A 17,687-nucleotide genomic window follows, 5' to 3' on the forward strand; every position below is an offset into this window, starting at 1 on the left:
TGTGCGGAATCCAGTTTAGCTGACAGAAGACAGAACAGAATTGGTCTCTGTGGGTTTCAGCACCCCCCGTAGTGCCACTAAGAGCTGTAGTGTAAGCGTTACTAAACCTTTTTCTCCTTCTCCCTCTTTAAAATTATGCCAAACACAAAATGAGACTGTTAAACCACCAGCAAACAGGTGATTGTTGCAAACTACTAAGCAAGTGGGTTTTTTGTGTAAGCGATGAATTTTGTGATATTCTCCTTTTTTTTTCCCCCCATTGTGAACAAAACTCCCAGAAAAAGACCAAAACTCTCAGTGGATTAGAATTATTAAATTAGTCCCATTGTTAGAAAGCAAATCAATAAAAATGAACACAAGCTAGACCTTTACAATAGCTATTCCCACACAATGTTAAACAGTATTTATTTGTCCAGTATGCACCATCCTGCTGCTGTAAATGCTCACAATAGCTCCATATTAGTATTTTCATCAGGTGAATGTAGTCCAACAGATGCACTATTTACTTCACTTGCTAAAAACTACAGTGCCCAGCTGTTGTATGAAAATACTGACACTTTCAGAAAGAAGAAAATCACTCAGAGAGCGCAGTACTCTGCCAAGGCTGTTCATTCCTCAGTTTGTGTATTCAGAAAACACGGCAATGTAGAATGTGGCCATTTAATGTAGATCTATCCACAAACTAAATAAATAAATGAAAGATTACCTTGCGGTGAGCACAGACGTGTGTTATGCATGCGTACGTTATGTACGGATCCCGAATTGTGTGACCGAAATATGTAGCGGGCTGCGGGAATTAGGGCTGGACCCAAATATCCGAATATTCGGTCATTACGGTGGTGTCCGAATATTAATTTTGAGATCCGAATATTTGAAACCCCCACACCCCTCCCCCCTCCATCGGACGATGTGGCGTGATCTGAATATGACGATGCCGCACGATATTCGTCTTGTCACTTCGTGTATTCAGCTCTTCCCTTCGTCAACAAACTACATTACACAACAGATGTTCATTGTTCATCCCTGTGTAATATTATTTGAAATGTTTCAAAATTAATTTAAACCTTAATAACTGCTAACGCCAAGTCGAACAATGGTATATTTTCTTTTGTGTAAGACTAACTGCTAACAGTTAACATTTATTATATTAAAAATACCAACCCAACAGTAGGAGCTCAATGCAATTATACTCAGTACATTTTCTGACTAATATTCAGAATTTTTATTTTTATTTTTTATATATTTGTATGTCCACCATTATTTTGGATGACAAAATCCTTTCCTCCTTGGCATGGAGGTTACTGATTTTCTGAAGAGTTGTTCTGCCATTCTTCAGAGACTTTTTTCGTAGTTGCTGTCTGCTGGATGGGCTGCGTTGTTCTGCCTTTCTCACCAGACTTCTTTCCATGTTCTTTAGCAGTGTTTAATCCTGCAGTTCTGTACTGAACAGTGACGTGTTTCTCACCATTGATTTACAGAAACAAGATTTATTGTCATTAGTGAATCATTATGGGTAAAAACGGTAGGCATTTTGAAGTTCATATTTGAGCCAGCGAGATAGTTACAGTTGAAAGTAAGTTGGAAGTAACTGTTTGGGAGTTCAATAAAACTGTTAATTTGTTAAGGTGTTGTAAATGTCTATCTAAATGTGCACTACTCACCCAGACAATTTCATGTTTTCCATGAAAACTCACACTTTTATTCATGTGTTAACATAATTGCACAAGGGTTTTCTAATCATCAATTAGCCTTTCAACACCATTAGCTAACACAATGTAGCATTAGAACACAGGAGTGATGGTTGCTGGAAATGTTCCTCTGTACCCCTATGGAGATATTCCATTAAAAATCAGCTGTTTCCAGCTAGAATAGTCATTTACCACATTAACAATGTCTAGACTGGAATTCTGGTTAATTTAATGTTATCTTCATTTTAAAAAAAAAAAAAAATGCTTTTCTTTCAAAAATAAGTGTAGTGTACAAAGCAGGCGCAAATGAGTTGAGTGCCTCTCCTCATCTCTTCTTCTTCTGCGTTTAGGGTCGGAACCTGATCCCAGCAGCTCCAGGAAACAGTCGCCTGAACTACACGGTGCTGATTGGAGAAACTCCCTGCATCCTCACCCTGTCTGAGAGCCAGCTGCTGTGTGAATGGCCCAACCTCACCGGACAACACAAAGTCACGGTCAGATCGCGATTCTGTCCTCTGCCTCTTCATGTCCATCAGTAACATTAGCCATGACTTACCAAACTGTCGCATATCTCGGTGCTGCACTGACCTAGCATTCATTTAATGGGTTATATGACAGACACCTTTGTCAGTATTAAGGGCTGAGATCTTCATGCTAGACTTCTTTCTTAATATAATTTCTGTCGTTAAATTACTAGGTCAGCTTTTAGTTTGCAGAATCTATTCAAAAAGCAATTTATGAAAGGACAAAGAAAATGTCACCTGCTCTACTTGTTATATCCACACTGACCCAGTAATTCATGTTTGTGAATATGAGAAAAAATAACATTCCAGTCTGACAATCTCATCCCATAATGTCACTCTAACCTTGTTGCTGAGTTATGTGAATAACCCCTCATGTCTGTTCAAAACAGTTTCCTCTGACAGATCTGCGATGCGCTCCGTTGAGCTTGCACACCAAGGATGCTGTTAAATATGTTGCTCTTTATTAACATGTTGATTTTCATTGGCCTTCAGCAAATCTGTTGCTGAAAACAAGGCAGTGGAGCTTTAGTCACAGCAACCCAAACTCTCAAAGATGTATGATTGTACACTTCAAATCTAAAGAGCTGCACACGCCGCACCAATGTTCAGCGAAATCCATTAAGTTTTTGGAATGTTGGTACTAAAAGGAAAATCTTTCACTTGTTCATGTATTATACTTAACATGACCACAGTGAACCTTTAGATTAGTCTGCAGATGCAAACCCGTGTTTCTTTGTATCCACTGAAGCGTTTTTACATCAACAGCAGTGCAGGCGTCAGCACTTCTCTGCTGCAGGTGCTGCTGGTTTTAGATTTGAGAGTCCCTCAGTGGCCTCTCCATTATACCTATATTTTTATTAGCTTCACTTCATAATATAATGTACCTAACCCTCTGTGAATCTAGTGCCAGAGAGTTCTCCAGTGGCAGTCAACTCTAATCAAAGCAGCGCTCGTCTTCACTGCACCATCCCCTCATCGTTTCCTGCATCCACACTTAAAGGACACATATTGGACCCTTTTTCGAAATTAATGAAAGTCTCACATGTTCCCAGAATGTGCTTTTCAATTTTCTGCTGTCCTGGAAAGGCTGCTTCAGTGTCTGTAACTTTAAATTGAGCTGAGCTGCTGCTGTCCACACCACCTTCAGGAAGAAGACTCTCTTTACGTCTATGATTGACACCGTAAAACAAAACCGGAGGTCAGGATTTTCTATTGCTTCCAGCCTTCTCTACGCAATAAATTTTGCATGGAAATGCTGCAGAAATCACAGCTTTTGTTGTTAACACAACTTTAACATGTTAACTGGTACAAAGAAAGCTGTGTGTCACTGAGGAACGCTAAAGTAAGCTCAAAATTTGCCCCCTATATATTGTCTATGGGATACCAGCATTGTGGTTGTAAATGTAGACAAATCATTCGGACTTCAGTTAAGATTTTAATTATAATTTTTGGACTGATTTTATTAATTGCTTAGTTTATAAAATGTAAGATTTTCCTGGAAAATGTAATTTTATCCCAGAGCCCAAAAGAACAACTTCATAGATTATTTTTTTTAACCAACAGTCCTAAAAATACTGAAGTAATTCATAAATTTTCAAAATATTAGTTGATTAATTCTCTATCAGTTGAATATTTGAATAATAATTTCGGAATGAAAAAGGATGCACTTGAATGTAATAATGTTAACTTCTGAAGGGCATTTCTGAGCACATTTTTATTTACCATGGGCTCTTTTTTTTTTTTTTTAATTGCAAAATAATCCTGCACCTCAATGGAAACAGCACAGCCATGACAAGTAGTAGAGAGAACTCGCAGCAGTGTTAAAAAAGAAAAACAAATTTTCTTGATTAGTGATTCATTCAAAATGATAAAAACCTATAATCAACATGTACAACATTTTTCAGTGTCCACAAGTGTTACTAATACTGGAAAACACAGTCTGTAGCTCAGCTGAACAGAATGTTAATGACATGACTGCTAGTTGCAGCTGAGTGAAGTTTATTTTTTGCAATTTTTTTCAATGAGTCATGTAGATTAAAGTTATTTTGATGAGATATCTAGGTTTCAAGCTTAGATTTGGTAACTTTGCCCATCAGAACTAAACATCGTACATGATTGTGACATCTGTCAGTTCTCTCTGTTTATACACTCTCTTGCTCTGATAAATGGTGCTGTTTGGGCAATTTTTTTAAGATAACATTTCAAACCCACCAACGCATCTTGAGGTTCAGAAGGTTAATCTGAATTTCATAGTCTACATCTGAGGGATATAGGTTTGTGGACACTGTGTTGCTGTTAAGACTTCTTTAAACCCAGAGCAGAAAAAAACATCTCTGTTTTGATCTGAGAGTGCAGCAGAATAATTCCTTTACAGGTTGAAGTTGCCCCTCAGGCTTTCACCTTCTCCTACAGGGTCTTGAATTCTGTCATCTTTTTAACCTCGCTTAAGTCTACAAGCATGATTCAGGAGTTGTCATTGCTGCTCACTGTTTAGGTAAAGGTAGTGCTTATAAACTTGCCTTTAAGCTTATGCCAGCATGGTACCTACTACTTATAGCCAATTATTAGACAAATAGTAGGATTTTGTGTTCCTGTTATACGACTGGAAAAGAAACTCAAACTGAATGAGGGTAAAATGAGAGCTAAATTATGAATAAATACAGGTTTATTAGTATCCACTTTTGCTGCAGTTTACATCCGTGACAAAGCTCTGTCAACAGTGCAGCTCTGTCCTCGAGCTATGCAGAGACATAAAAGGTGGTTTTAAGAATAGAATTGTTTCTCCAGGATGCCACTGATATGAAGACACTAAGCTTGTCTCTAAGCTCTAATCCGGGAACCTGGTTTTCTGTATAAACCTTTCTGATGTGCAAATTTCATCCATCGCTCAGCAAATCCAAGCTAAAGTTTGCATGTTTTTTTTTTTTCTTAAAGTCGTGGTCACGTCATCATTGAGTTCTGCTTTTTTTCTGTGTGTGAAGTGTCTGACGCTGCGACTAGTTTTTACCAACACCCATGGTGCGAATGCCGTCGATGTCACTTTCACTTCCAGTGTTTCACATTTTCCCAAAATTACGATAGAGCAGGAAATAGTGGCGGAAAAAAAAGTCAAAGAACAAGCTTACAAGTGTGTCCCGCAGCAGCCGTTCAGCTTTACTTGTCCAGAGTGTTGAGCTGTCAGCAGACTCCAGACTGAAATCCCTGATTCATTCTGACTGGAGCAGACTTTGAAAATCATGGCGCAGCTCCTGGAGCATCCATATTGAAGAAGGTCAAACCTCAGCCAGGCGACGCAGCACTCACTGTGAATATATTTGGATGTTTGTCTGAATATCCTGACAGTAAACCTACTCAGCCCCCTTCCCTCCTTCTACCCCTTTTAAACTTATCACCAATGTCCTTTCACAGTCATTTCACTATATCTTTATGACATTTACTCCCTGCTAGCTACAGCCAATATACCTAGAAAGCCACTGACAGCGCGTCCGTGTAATTCAATATGATAGCTCTCAACGGAACCAGCCAGCTCTGAGGTGGATCTCTCTTGGGTTTTTCTTTTTTTTTTTTTTTTACCCCTCCTTTTCTCTTTTTTGAACGAAATGTCATGTTGAATATCGGAACGATGCGACGTGTTGGCGGGGGTGGTGGAGTTAGTCCTTCGTCTGACAATAGCCGAAGAAAAAATAGAGCTGTCTGTTCTTATCTCTTCTGCTGCGTGTGTGACTGACTACAGGCACTGTGTTTGTCGCTTGCTGCTGGTGTGCCCGAGTGCTCGTGTACATGTGTTTATACGTGCATCTTTGTCTTTGCGTGAGAAGGACACAGCTGTGGCACAATAATATTCCCCATGTAGAATGACCTACATACAGGGGACCCCAATGGGTGTCCAGACATACTGGGCCGTGTGCGTTGTTGTGTGGGTGTACAGTAAGAATAGTTGTGTGTGTGCGTCGGGGCGTCTTTGTGCGTCCCTTCAGATGCTCAGCTGTGTGTTGGCAGCTGTGTGCCTCCCTTGAGTTTTCGAAGAAACTTGTTTGTTGTTTTGGCCTTCAGCTTTTTAAGTTCCTCCGCCAGTCCTTCAGCCTGTCAGGAGAATAAAAATAGACACATGCCCACCAAATGTGCCACCACCTTATTATCGCTTGAACTTATGCTGTAATCATGTCATCTGAGGATTTGTTTCCTGTAGCTAATTGTTTTACATACGCTACTATTCAAAAGTTTGGGGTCACTTAGATTTGTCTTTATTTTTGAATTAAAAACTTTTTTTTCAATGAAGATGACATTAAATTATTCAGAAATACAGTCTAGACATTGTTAATGTGGTAAAGGACTGTTCTAGCTGGAAACAGCTGATTTTTAATGGAATATCTACATAGAGGTACAGAGGAACATTTCCAGCAACCATCACTCCTGTGTTCTAATGCTACATTATGTTAGCTAATGGTGTTGAAAGGCTAATTGATGATTAGAAAACCCTTGTGCAATTATAATAGCACATGAATAAAAGTGAGTTGTCATGGAAACAATGAAATTGTCTGGGTGACCCCAAACTTTTGAACAGTAGTGTACACCAGTGACCTCAGGTTAGATTTTAAATACCAATGTGAGGGGTAACAAGGTAACACGGTTTTATAGATATAGCATTTTTTGTGCTGATACACTTTGCATTCACAGCTGAATGTGCAGTATGTGAGCACAGTTTTTTCTTTTTTTTCAGTTTGCCCTCAGGCAAGTTCCCTTATATTATAGAAAACCTACAAGTCCTTAATAATCAACATAGAGAAGGCTGATCTACAAAGCGTTTTCCATTTCCCCAAAATAAACATGTGAAGACTCATTAATATTTAAATCAAGTGCCCTTCAGCATTCTGATTCATGTGGAAACGTCAAATTGCTACAGAAAATGACAGTTTCAAAGCAGTTCTATAGGAATTTGTTATTGTGATGAGGGGCCTATTTTTCACAGCAGGTATTATGACTTGTCATTGCAGGAAAAGCATGCTGTTACTAATAGCCCTAATGATGACTTTGACAACATTCTAGAATCATGCCTTTAATGATGTTTTCTCGCTTGGAGATGGTCTTATAGCCTTTAACATGCTTGTCTATAATTTTCTTTCTAATCTCCTGAGACAACTCTCTCCTTGGCTTCCTCTGGTCCATGTTTAGTGTGGTACACACCATGTCACCAAACAGCACAGTGACTACTGTAACCCTATAAATAGGCCAACTAACTGATTACAAGTTTGTAGACACCTATGATGCTAATTAGAGGACACACCTTGATTGAACATGTCCCTGTGGTCACATTATTTTCAGTCTTTTCTAGGGGTACCATCATTTTTGTCCAGGCCTGTTTCATGAGCTTATTTTTTAAAATAATTCTGTTGAACCACGGTTCAAAAGCAATGTCAGATTCTAGTTATTTCTGTGACCATTGTGGGTTTTTCTTTCATTAACCAAGGGGTACCAACAATTTTGTCCACGTGTGTGTGTTTGGTGAGATACATTAAGAACAGATGCACATACACTCACCTATTTCTTAATTTATTCTTTATGCACAGAAATACAACCTATTGCTGATAGAAGAACTTGTGATTACAGCATTCACAGATTGAAATACCTCAAGTGCAAAAAACTTATTTATTTGCAACATCAGGCTGCATTACATTTTGCATATTTCATGAAAATCTTCACAGTGGCCACAGATTGATGCAAGGTTTAGAAATGATCAGTGAAAGTGAAGCACCGTCAGATATCTGCAATATAACTAAGCCAAACTCATATTAAAGTTAATTTGGTTCATTCTCCTTTGGAAACTTCTTTAGAACCTGATCATGCCCACTCAGTTAATTGGCTCCTTAATCTTATACAATCCCACCTAATCATCTGTACTATTACAAATTTAATTTGTAGGTATCGACTATATTGATATTGATATAACAGGTTCTCTGTTTTCTTTTTTTTTCAATCAGACTTTGATAATGTTAACATGAAAGTGCACTTACAAGAACTTCAGAGTGCATAATCACGCCTCATTTGAATCAGTTATCAACCCCCCTGGTGGATAGCTTGATTTGATGGATTCCAGTGCTGTGTGTTTTTTTTTTGTCTCTGACACACGGTGCTTATGTAAATGCAGTTAGTCAGGAAAAAAAGGGGAAAAAAAACATTACATGTGTTTGACTTCCCATAATTACCGCGGCTCCTTGGGGAGAGATTTAAATGCTGGTGATTACTTTGTTTGATTACTTACGCTGCGTGTGGGTATATGCATAGTGTATATGTGTGTGTCCTGGATGCACAGAGTGTTTGATGAGTATATGTGCGTGCAAATTACTTTAACGCTGTCTGTGTCAGCCTCTGCTTCCCGACGTTAACCTTGTTCACGTACACAGCATTTACTTTCTGGCCTAAATCAGTTTGTTAAAGTTGACAGTGATAAATGAGAACATTAACAACACAATATCTAACCCAAATGTTAAGCCTGAATACCTACGGCTAAAGCAGCAAAAAAGGAACCGAGCAAGTTAACTTGTGAGATCTTCATTATCAAAGCCTTCTGAAGCTTCTCCCCTGAAGGCAAGAATCGAAAACCTTTCCGACAAGAAATGTTCACAGCAGTCGACGTGACGTAAGCCTCCACAGTATAAGCTTGTCAAAGATCTGCCTGTTCAGTGTGAGTGCAGAACTTATAAAAATTTAATGATTCTTGTTGTAGAAATTGGGTCAGTCAGCTTTTCTTTCATCAGACCAACAAATTTTGATCTCTTCAGACCACCTGATGTATTCTCAAACCATCTGCTGCTGGTGAAATGACCGCTGCTCGTTTTCTCTCTGTCTTTTCGGAAGGTGCGAGTACAAATCCGCAAACTGAGTAGGGAAAAATTAGTAAGCAGATGTTTCCTAGCCCTTAATGACCGCCTTTGAGCAAAACGCTCAGCGGAAAACAAGTTGTACTGGGCAACTCTCTGTTGAATAACCATGCAACAGTGTGAAGAAAAGCAGGGAATAAATGCAACTTCTGTCTTTTCTGCACTGATCATTCAATATCACTTGTGTGTGTGTGTGTGTGTGTGTTCAGATCCGTGCTGGCGGGTTTGAGTACTCCCCTGGTACTCTTCACATCTACTCAGACAGCCTGTTGACTCTTCCTGCCATCATCGGCATTGGAGGGGGTGGAGGCCTGCTACTGTTGGTCATCATCGCCGTCCTGATAGCCTATAAGAGGAAGTCGAGGGACGCTGACCGCACCCTGAAACGTCTGCAGCTCCAGATGGACAACCTGGAGTCTCGAGTGGCCCTGGAGTGTAAAGAAGGTAGACAATGGAAACAGCACGCACCCAGTTTTATCCACAGTTATGCTCCACGTTAAAACTAATCACTAGAAAACACCTGAACTTGTGTTGGGAAGTAACTTAAAGTGTCCATATTATACTCCTTTACGGCAAGTTAATTAAGTTTCACATGTCCCTATAATGACCAAAATACTGAAGTGATCGTTCATTAGGCACACCTCTTTTGCATCTACTCTGCCACAGTGAGTTGCGTAGAGGAGCCCACAAGAGGAGGAGGAGCCAGCTGGGGGCGGTGCTTATCCTGTTGTGATATCACAACAGGCCACAAACGCTTAATTTTTGGAGATCATATTTTGTGGGTCTCTAGATACGTTAGGGACATGTAAATATGTCCATAAACAATGAAAAAGTGCATTTTGCATTATATGTCTGCTTTAACTATATGTGTGTCTTGTGGTTGACAAAGTTTTAAATCATTAAATAGAATAAAACATGATGCATTTTACAATAGTTAAGTTGTTCAGAGCATAAAAACCATTGCATTGGACATAATTCAATCAAATCTGTGAGTCATGTCATTCACACAAAGTGTTGAATGAATAATGTGACATTTTTGAAAATACAAAAATGTTATGTTTCAAATTAGATGAAAAGATTGACACGACTCTTCTATGTGTAAATTAATATGAAGCTGGAGCCAGCAGCTGGTTAGCTTAGCTTAGCCCAAAGACTGAAAGTAGAGGGAATCAAAACTTCACACAGATGTAAAAGAACAGTGTTAATTTGTTACACAATCAGATTTTTTTTAAGTTTCTCAGGCAGTTCTTTTTCATGTGGAGCCAAGATACAGACATGCAGACAGACACAGCACAAAGGTAGAATACTGAAACAGGTCTGGTGTTCACAGGTCATTTTATAACCATGTTCATGCAGTTAATTAAAGCCATTCCCAGCAACCATAACTCCTGTGCTCTAATGGTACATTGTGTTAGCTAATCGTGTTAAAAGGCTAATTGATGATTAGAAATTCCTTGTGCAATCATGTTAGCACATGGATAAAAGTGTGAGTTTTCGTGTAAGACATGAAATTGCCTGGGTGACCCCAAACTTGTGTACATAAACAGGTAGAACTCACAACCTCGTCCGTTTCAGCCATGTTATGATCATTATAGATATGTCAGACAAACCAAATGGTGCTGTCTGTACAGCGTGGTATTTCTACTCTGCTGTATGTGTTATACATTCATTTACTCACAAGTAAATGACACAGATGGCTGATAAATTACAGGAAAGCCACCATAAAGTGTCTCAGTAAGATGTTGTTCCATGACAGGCCTTCAGAACAGCTCCAATGCTTCGTTGGTATTGGTGTGGGTGTCCTGGCCTCTACAGGAGGAATGGACACCTGTTTTGATGATGGCTGTGGTGGAGAACACTGTCTAACATGTCAGTCATCTGTCTGAGTGAAAACACAGCCCTACAGCAAGATTGTCAGGAAAAACAAGAACAAAAAAAGCAGAGAGGATACACAGTGTTGGAAAGTAGATAGCATGAGATGTCAACATCATACAGAGGGTTGTTTGCAGAGAAATGAGGGGTGCACAGAGTGAGAGGTAAATGAGACAGAAACAAAGGGATGAGGAGCTGAAATAAAGCTTCTATGAGGTCAGATTCTTAACATGTAGAGTGTAGATGACTGATGTAAGGACAGTGAAGGTGTGGACACTTAGTATGACAGACATGTACACACTCATGGTGCAAAACAGAGTCACATCTATATCAGCCACCGAGGATCAGCTGTCAAACAAAAAGTGCAACAGTTTAAAGAGTTCCATTTGCAGGGCGACCGTTGTATCCTTACTGAGGGGACACTTTCAGAAAAGTGTTCACATCTTGTTGCAAGTGCTTCACTTTCGCATGTTGCCATTTGTGTTTTTCAAGAAAAGTGACGAGAGAAATTCAGCTTTTTCTGCAACGAGATGACAGACAGCATTTTAGTCAACGGACATAAAAGCACTCCCTTTTCCAGGAAGTGAAGCATGGCCTTATTCCCACCCTCCAGAGCACCCCGCCCCGCCTGCTGCACTCCCAGCTGGCCTATAGAGACGAGACAGTGCGTGTGGGCGGAGGAACAGATGAAGTGGGCGGTCCGCCGAGCGTGTGATAGCGAAAGAGGTGTATGTGTGTGTTGGGCTGGCTTTGTTCGAAGAGTCTTTGGGGAGAAGAGACGGGATGTTTGGTTCAGTCATGCGTGAGAAGCAGACGCCACAGTGTACACTATCATCCCAACCAGCACATTAGTAGCAGTCATGGATGCTGACTTACGCTAGAAATGAAAACCGCTGATTGACAGTGTCACTCTAGTTAAGGGTGTGCAGTAAAAATGAGATTCTGTATTAGTACAAAAGCAAAAAAAGGATGCACACAACTTTTAAAATTATTCAAATTCACAAGATAATTTAAGCACACCCAATGCTGTGGAATATTTACACGTCACTACACAGAATTTGTGTAGATTGGGGCCTTTTTCTGTGTGTCCAGATAGAAATTTCCCTGGAAAAACCTACATCACACAGCATTTGCAGCAGCCAAAGTGAAAGCTTTTATCAGCTGCATGCAAAATGAAAATCCAGCTACAGCATCAACTGATAGTGACATGTTAATTAATATGAAAATACTCAGTAGAATAGGATTTTTCAGTGTCTGTTTCTGTTATTACCGGGAGTCATTATATTTGACATTTCGGGTAAACTCTCCACCTGAGCACATTTTGCTGGAGGAGTTAGAATGGGTGTGTTCTTTTACCTTCACAGGATGTTGGCTCAGCACACTGTTGCAGTTGCCTGTCTTGTTTCAAACTGTGAGAATAATGTACTGTGGTATTAGTGTGATGCTACTAAGCAAAAACTGTTCCTCCCATCTTCCTCACCACTTGCATCCTGAGCTCAGTTCTTGGCTTGATGAGCTGATTTACTGTAAACTGTAGTAAGCTGTATTCTTACAGCAGGAAACATATGGGAAAAAAACAATAATGCATGCAAATAGAACAAAGGTGCTTTTTTTTTTCAACTAGTGTAGCACCCACTGTCAGTGGTTAAATTCTGATGTCCTTGTTTTCGGGTAACATTCTAGAATCTTGCCTTTAAAGGTAACGTTGTTGATAGGTGACTGAGGCTCCTCCCACAAACAGCCAGTGTTTAAGCTGAGGACATCAAAAAGACCCCAGAATGGCCACTGCTCATCTGATCTACTTTATATTCACTTCATATCTACTTCCCTAGCTCCCCAGGGATACACATGCCATGTTTGAAGAGGATCTGATGAGATATGCAAAGAACAGACCAGATCAAAAAGCTATATTTCAGGCAGTCTGAGTTTGTCCTGTGATTGAGCAGCGCTCCAGACTGCCACCGAAATGATCACATATGCAACCGTTTTTAGAAATTGTGCAAGTTAAACTTTCACAAAGTCGTATTCATGCATGAGTATTAGTTTATTTATGAGTTCCAGCTAGAACGGGTAGTTACTGTACTAACTACTGTTGTTAATAGTATTTTCTCTTCATCCAGCTCAGTCAGTCAGTCTCTGCCTGATGTATGGAATAATCCTTTTAGCTTTTCCCATGTTTCAAAGATGAAGCAGTCTATAGCTTATTATTTAAAAATTCCCACAGTTACATAAAGGTGATTTACTGTGGTATTGACATTTGCTCCGTTAATGAAAAACTTTGCTCCTGAAAACTTTGCTCCATGTCGATAAAACCATCTTGGGTAAACCTTACGTTAGAACTCATTACTTTACTCTTTTCAAGGATCGTTTTTGGTCCCACTTCTGTCTGAGCTGCTGTGCTGCAGTAACTGAGTGGAGACTAGAAGTTGTTCTGTACACAGCTGCCCAGCTGTGTACAGAACAACTGTAGCCTGCATAAAGCCAGCACTGGTAAACTTGATGTTATAACTTTTGTTGATGATTTTAAAGTTGCAGAAAAAGAACAAGATCTGAGCACAGGACTCTGATTGCCGATGCTTGTCCATTTTCTGACACAACTGCGTTTTTTATGCCCATTGTGCTTCTGTGACAATGCGATTTAGTGCGTTATTGATAAGCTTTTCAAAATTTTCTCAAAGGTGAAGCCAGAAATAAACACTGTATGAGGAGACATGTTTGTCATAGAGAAAGGAGCATACATTACTTCAGTATCTTTCTACTGCTCATGGCCACACTGGCTGCAGTTGAGAAAAGATTATAGTCTCACTTTGAACTGCGCTTTGTGTATTGTTATGTACTCTAAAAGACCTGCCAGCCAATCAGAAGAATATTTTCTGAAGCCATAATTTTTGCTATTTCTGTCTTACTTCTTGCTGGGTCTTTTTTCAGAAGAACCATGTACCATTTTGGCAATAAATAGGAGAGTGATTAATGGATGAAGAAGTGGTGTAGGAAATGGACTGGAGAATTTGAAAGAATCCTACATCTAATTTGTGTCTCCTCAACTATCCAGTCCTTCTACTCTTCTGCTGAATATGCTTCCCTTTTTTCTCCTTGTCACTTTTGCCTTTCCCTTCATCTCCCATTCTGCCTCTGCTGCTCTTCCTTTTTTTTTCCTCTTCGTCCTAATCACTTGTGTCCTCAATCCTCAGACTTTCCGCTGTTTCTCCATCCTCACTTCTTTACCTTTCTTCTTCTTTCTCCTTTTTTTCTTCCTTTCCTTCATCTTCTCTGCTTCCTCTCCTCTCCATCTCTCTTGTGGACCAAACAGTGGAATAACAGCTGGGGGAAATTATGCATGAAAACTCATCCGTCGCTCTCTTAATAATTATCCACTCATGCAATTAATTGACTTTCCTTTCCAGGAACTTTGTTTTCTGTCTCCTGGTTCTGCTTTTCTCTCTCCCGAGCTGACTTTTTTTTTCATTGTTTTTGGGCCATTTTGTGGATAAGCAAAGATTGAAATAGTCAGGCCTCAGACACCAAGGAAGAAATGTCCCTTACTAGAATTTTAGCCCTTTCTGTCAGTGAACCATGGATATGTAGTGTCATCTTTAGATTTATGTGCGAATGTTTCTTTCTTAGGCACAGCATTTGGGGGAAATGACCAGATGCTTTTTCAAGTAACACTAACAGTAACTGAACTGCTGATGCTGCATCTCTATCTGTCCATGCAGTCCCTCATGCCTCTTCTCTTGTCGGCATTTTGGTCCTCATTTACAGCCTTTGTGGGTCTCTTTCTTCATCGCTGCTGACCTTTAATTTCTCAGCCTTACTGTCTAGCCCTTTTATAAGACCCAGACACTCGACCTGAAATTATGCACTGTTTGCACTGTGTCTGTCTGCACTGGTTCCCCTTCTTTTTCTCTGGAAGGGTCCTCATGTGACCCATACAGTATATAACAGAAGTGAGTGCATCCTTGTGGAAAATCAGTTAAATGTCAAATGATTCAAATTTCATCACTTCTCGAAAAATTGTTCAAAGTTGTAAAGTAGAGCATTTGCTCATATTAACATTCAAAAACAAAAACTTTTAAAAAAGACTATGTTTAAAATACAGACCCCAAAGTAGACACTTAATGCAACTAAAGTGAATACACCTTTGATCACTGACACACAAGTTAAAAAACTTGTCATCACTGCAACAATGTTGAATATAACTGTGATTTTTATTTCATCCAGTTGCACAAACATGGGTTTAAAATGACCTATGAACACCAAAACTTTCTCTGGTTTGAACCTATGGGTTACCTATGGACATGGAAGGGACATACCAAAAGACTTGAAAAGTCTGATTGATTGGCTTCACAAAGATGGAAAATGATGCAGGGAAATTTGTTTGCTCCTTACTTGCTTTTGGGCACAAAACTGCAAGATTAAACTTATCCAAAATACAGTAAAAGAGGAACATTGTGAGCATCTCTAAAAATAAGCTGCAGTCAAGTACCCCAGATATTTATTTCAACACGGCGTTAGAGGATCATGTCTTTGGTACTTAATCATTATTATTTATGAATTTGACCAATTAGCAGTGGCTTCAATCCTAACATAATTGGTCATTCCAAAATTGTAGGAAAATATATGTTGTGAGCTCGGCCGTTGTCCAGGACTTGGTGACATAATTGCAGGGTTAGTTGCTGAACTGCTGTAGCTGATGAGCTAAAGACCAATGTGTCAACAACCTGGGAATGAGCTAGTTCAGGTCAGCTGCAATGACTGATATTCTTTTATTTTCTTGAGTCCTTTTTTATTCTTCACATTTGTTCTCAGAATGAAAAACCTTAGAGTTAATTGCTTGTTAACTAGCATCAGTTACCAAACTCATTAGCTTGATTGCAACCTGGACTGTAAATTTTATGCAACTAATTTAAAAACATGTATTCATTCCGTGCATTTTAGTAGTGTGGATTATACTCATACAGGGAAGGCATGAATACATCTGGTGCAACACAACCAATACGTGTTGATAACTTGATAGTTTCTTAATTTCTTTGGACGTCTCTGGCTCTCTGTCCCCTCCAAAATCTGACCTGTCAAAATAGTTTGCTGATGGAATGACCCTGGTACATGGTGGTGACACGCAGCAGCAAACCTGATTGGTCCATGTACAATAATGACAACAAGTACACCACCATTCAAAAGTTTGGGGTCACCCAGACAATTTCATATTTTCCATGAAAAGTCACACTTTGATTCATGTGCTAACATAATTGCACAAGAGTTTTCTAATCATCAGTTATCCTTTCAACACCATTAGCTAACACAATGTAGCATTAGAACACAGGAGTGATGATTGCTGGAAATGTTCCTCTGTACCTCTATGTAGATATTCCATTAAAAATCTGCCATTTCCAGCTAGAATAGTCATTTACCACATTAACAATGTCTAGACTGTATTTCTGATTCATTTAATGTTATCTTCATTGAAAAAAACTGCTTTTCTTTCAAAAATAAGGACATGTGTAAGTGATCCCAAACTTTTGAACGGTAGTGTATGTGTTATCTTACTTGAAAGAACTGTTATTTCTGATCATTCAATGAGCAAAAGTGTTTATCTTATCATGTTGGATAAAGCTCTTTAGAGGGAGTGCAAATATTTCTCTGTACCGGAAAAGCCTGGATTGGGAAACAACGCAAATGTTCACCAAAGTCAGTTATAGTTAGTCCACATGACTGATAGTGAGAGTTACATTGGAATTTGCTGCAAAATGCCACCAGCTTAAATGCTGATATGACTGTATTTAGTACTAGCATTTAGCTAGCCTTCAGGATTATGAGTAGTTAATGAAATCGTACATTCTCCTAGCAGTGCTAATTAACATGATAGAAATATCAAGGCATTCTCCCCAATCGCTAGCCATCTAAACCCCAAAAGAAAGGCATGTTATCTTTTAAAAATCACCAAAATTACTCCATATATCAGACACAGAATTAGCAGATTTTGAATCTTTGAGAGTCTGTGAACCGTAATGAGCCGTACCATCTGAAAATACAGTACAACCACATTAAAGCCTAAAATCATGATTTTAAACATTTCAAAACATTAGCCAGAAATAATGCGTTTGCCCTAAGAAGATTCTGTAGAACACAAAAAATTCTGTGCGTCTCTGCACAAGTGATAAACCATTAATGAGTCAGCTGCAACCAACAGTCACATGACAAAAATCCAAAGACTATCCAGTTGAACTGGGCTGGACTGCAGGCTATGCTTACACAGAGCAGATAGAAGAATCAAATATTAATAGTTAAATGTCTTTAATATGTAAAATCACTTTTTTCCAGTATCAGTGACACCTGTGGACACTTAGCAAACTAGAAAAGCACTCAGAAAGAGTGCAGTACTCTGCAAAGGTTGCTCATTCCTTGTATCATTTCCGATAGACAAGCCCTGATAAGTCCACAGCGATCCATGATTACGATTCTACTACAGTAGGATCACAATCATGTGAGCAGCAGGCAGCTGACGTAGTATTTACTTGTAGTCATAGTTACAGTGACGCCGTGCCGCTCTCTCACAATACAGAAATCTTTTTAAAAATCCGTGGATCCAGACTATAAGCCCATTGCCAAAATGTAATCACATGGTCCTTGTGCCATTTCTGACCTTCCCTGAAAATTTCATCCAAATCCATTAGTCCATTTTTGATTAATATTGCTAACAGGGAGACAGATCGTCACATCACTCC

At 39.3% G+C, this 17,687-nt stretch overlaps 1 protein-coding gene across 4 annotated transcripts in view; it reads left to right on the top strand.

The window, feature by feature from the left end:
- LOC111579122 (plexin-A1) overlaps positions 1-17,687 on the top strand; it is a 323,692-nt gene that overhangs the window by 266,987 nt on the left and 39,018 nt on the right. For all 4 annotated transcript variants that reach the window (XM_035955446.2, XM_035955448.2, XM_035955447.2 and 1 more), the window contains exons 19-20: positions 2,039-2,182; positions 9,300-9,534. In XM_035955446.2, the coding sequence (XP_035811339.2) occupies positions 2,039-2,182; positions 9,300-9,534 (379 nt within the window). The remainder of the gene's footprint in view (positions 1-2,038; positions 2,183-9,299; positions 9,535-17,687) is intronic.

The sequence above is a fragment of the Amphiprion ocellaris genome, chromosome 8 (genome assembly GCF_022539595.1).
Source record: "Amphiprion ocellaris isolate individual 3 ecotype Okinawa chromosome 8, ASM2253959v1, whole genome shotgun sequence".
Classification (NCBI taxonomy): Eukaryota; Metazoa; Chordata; class Actinopteri; family Pomacentridae; genus Amphiprion; species Amphiprion ocellaris.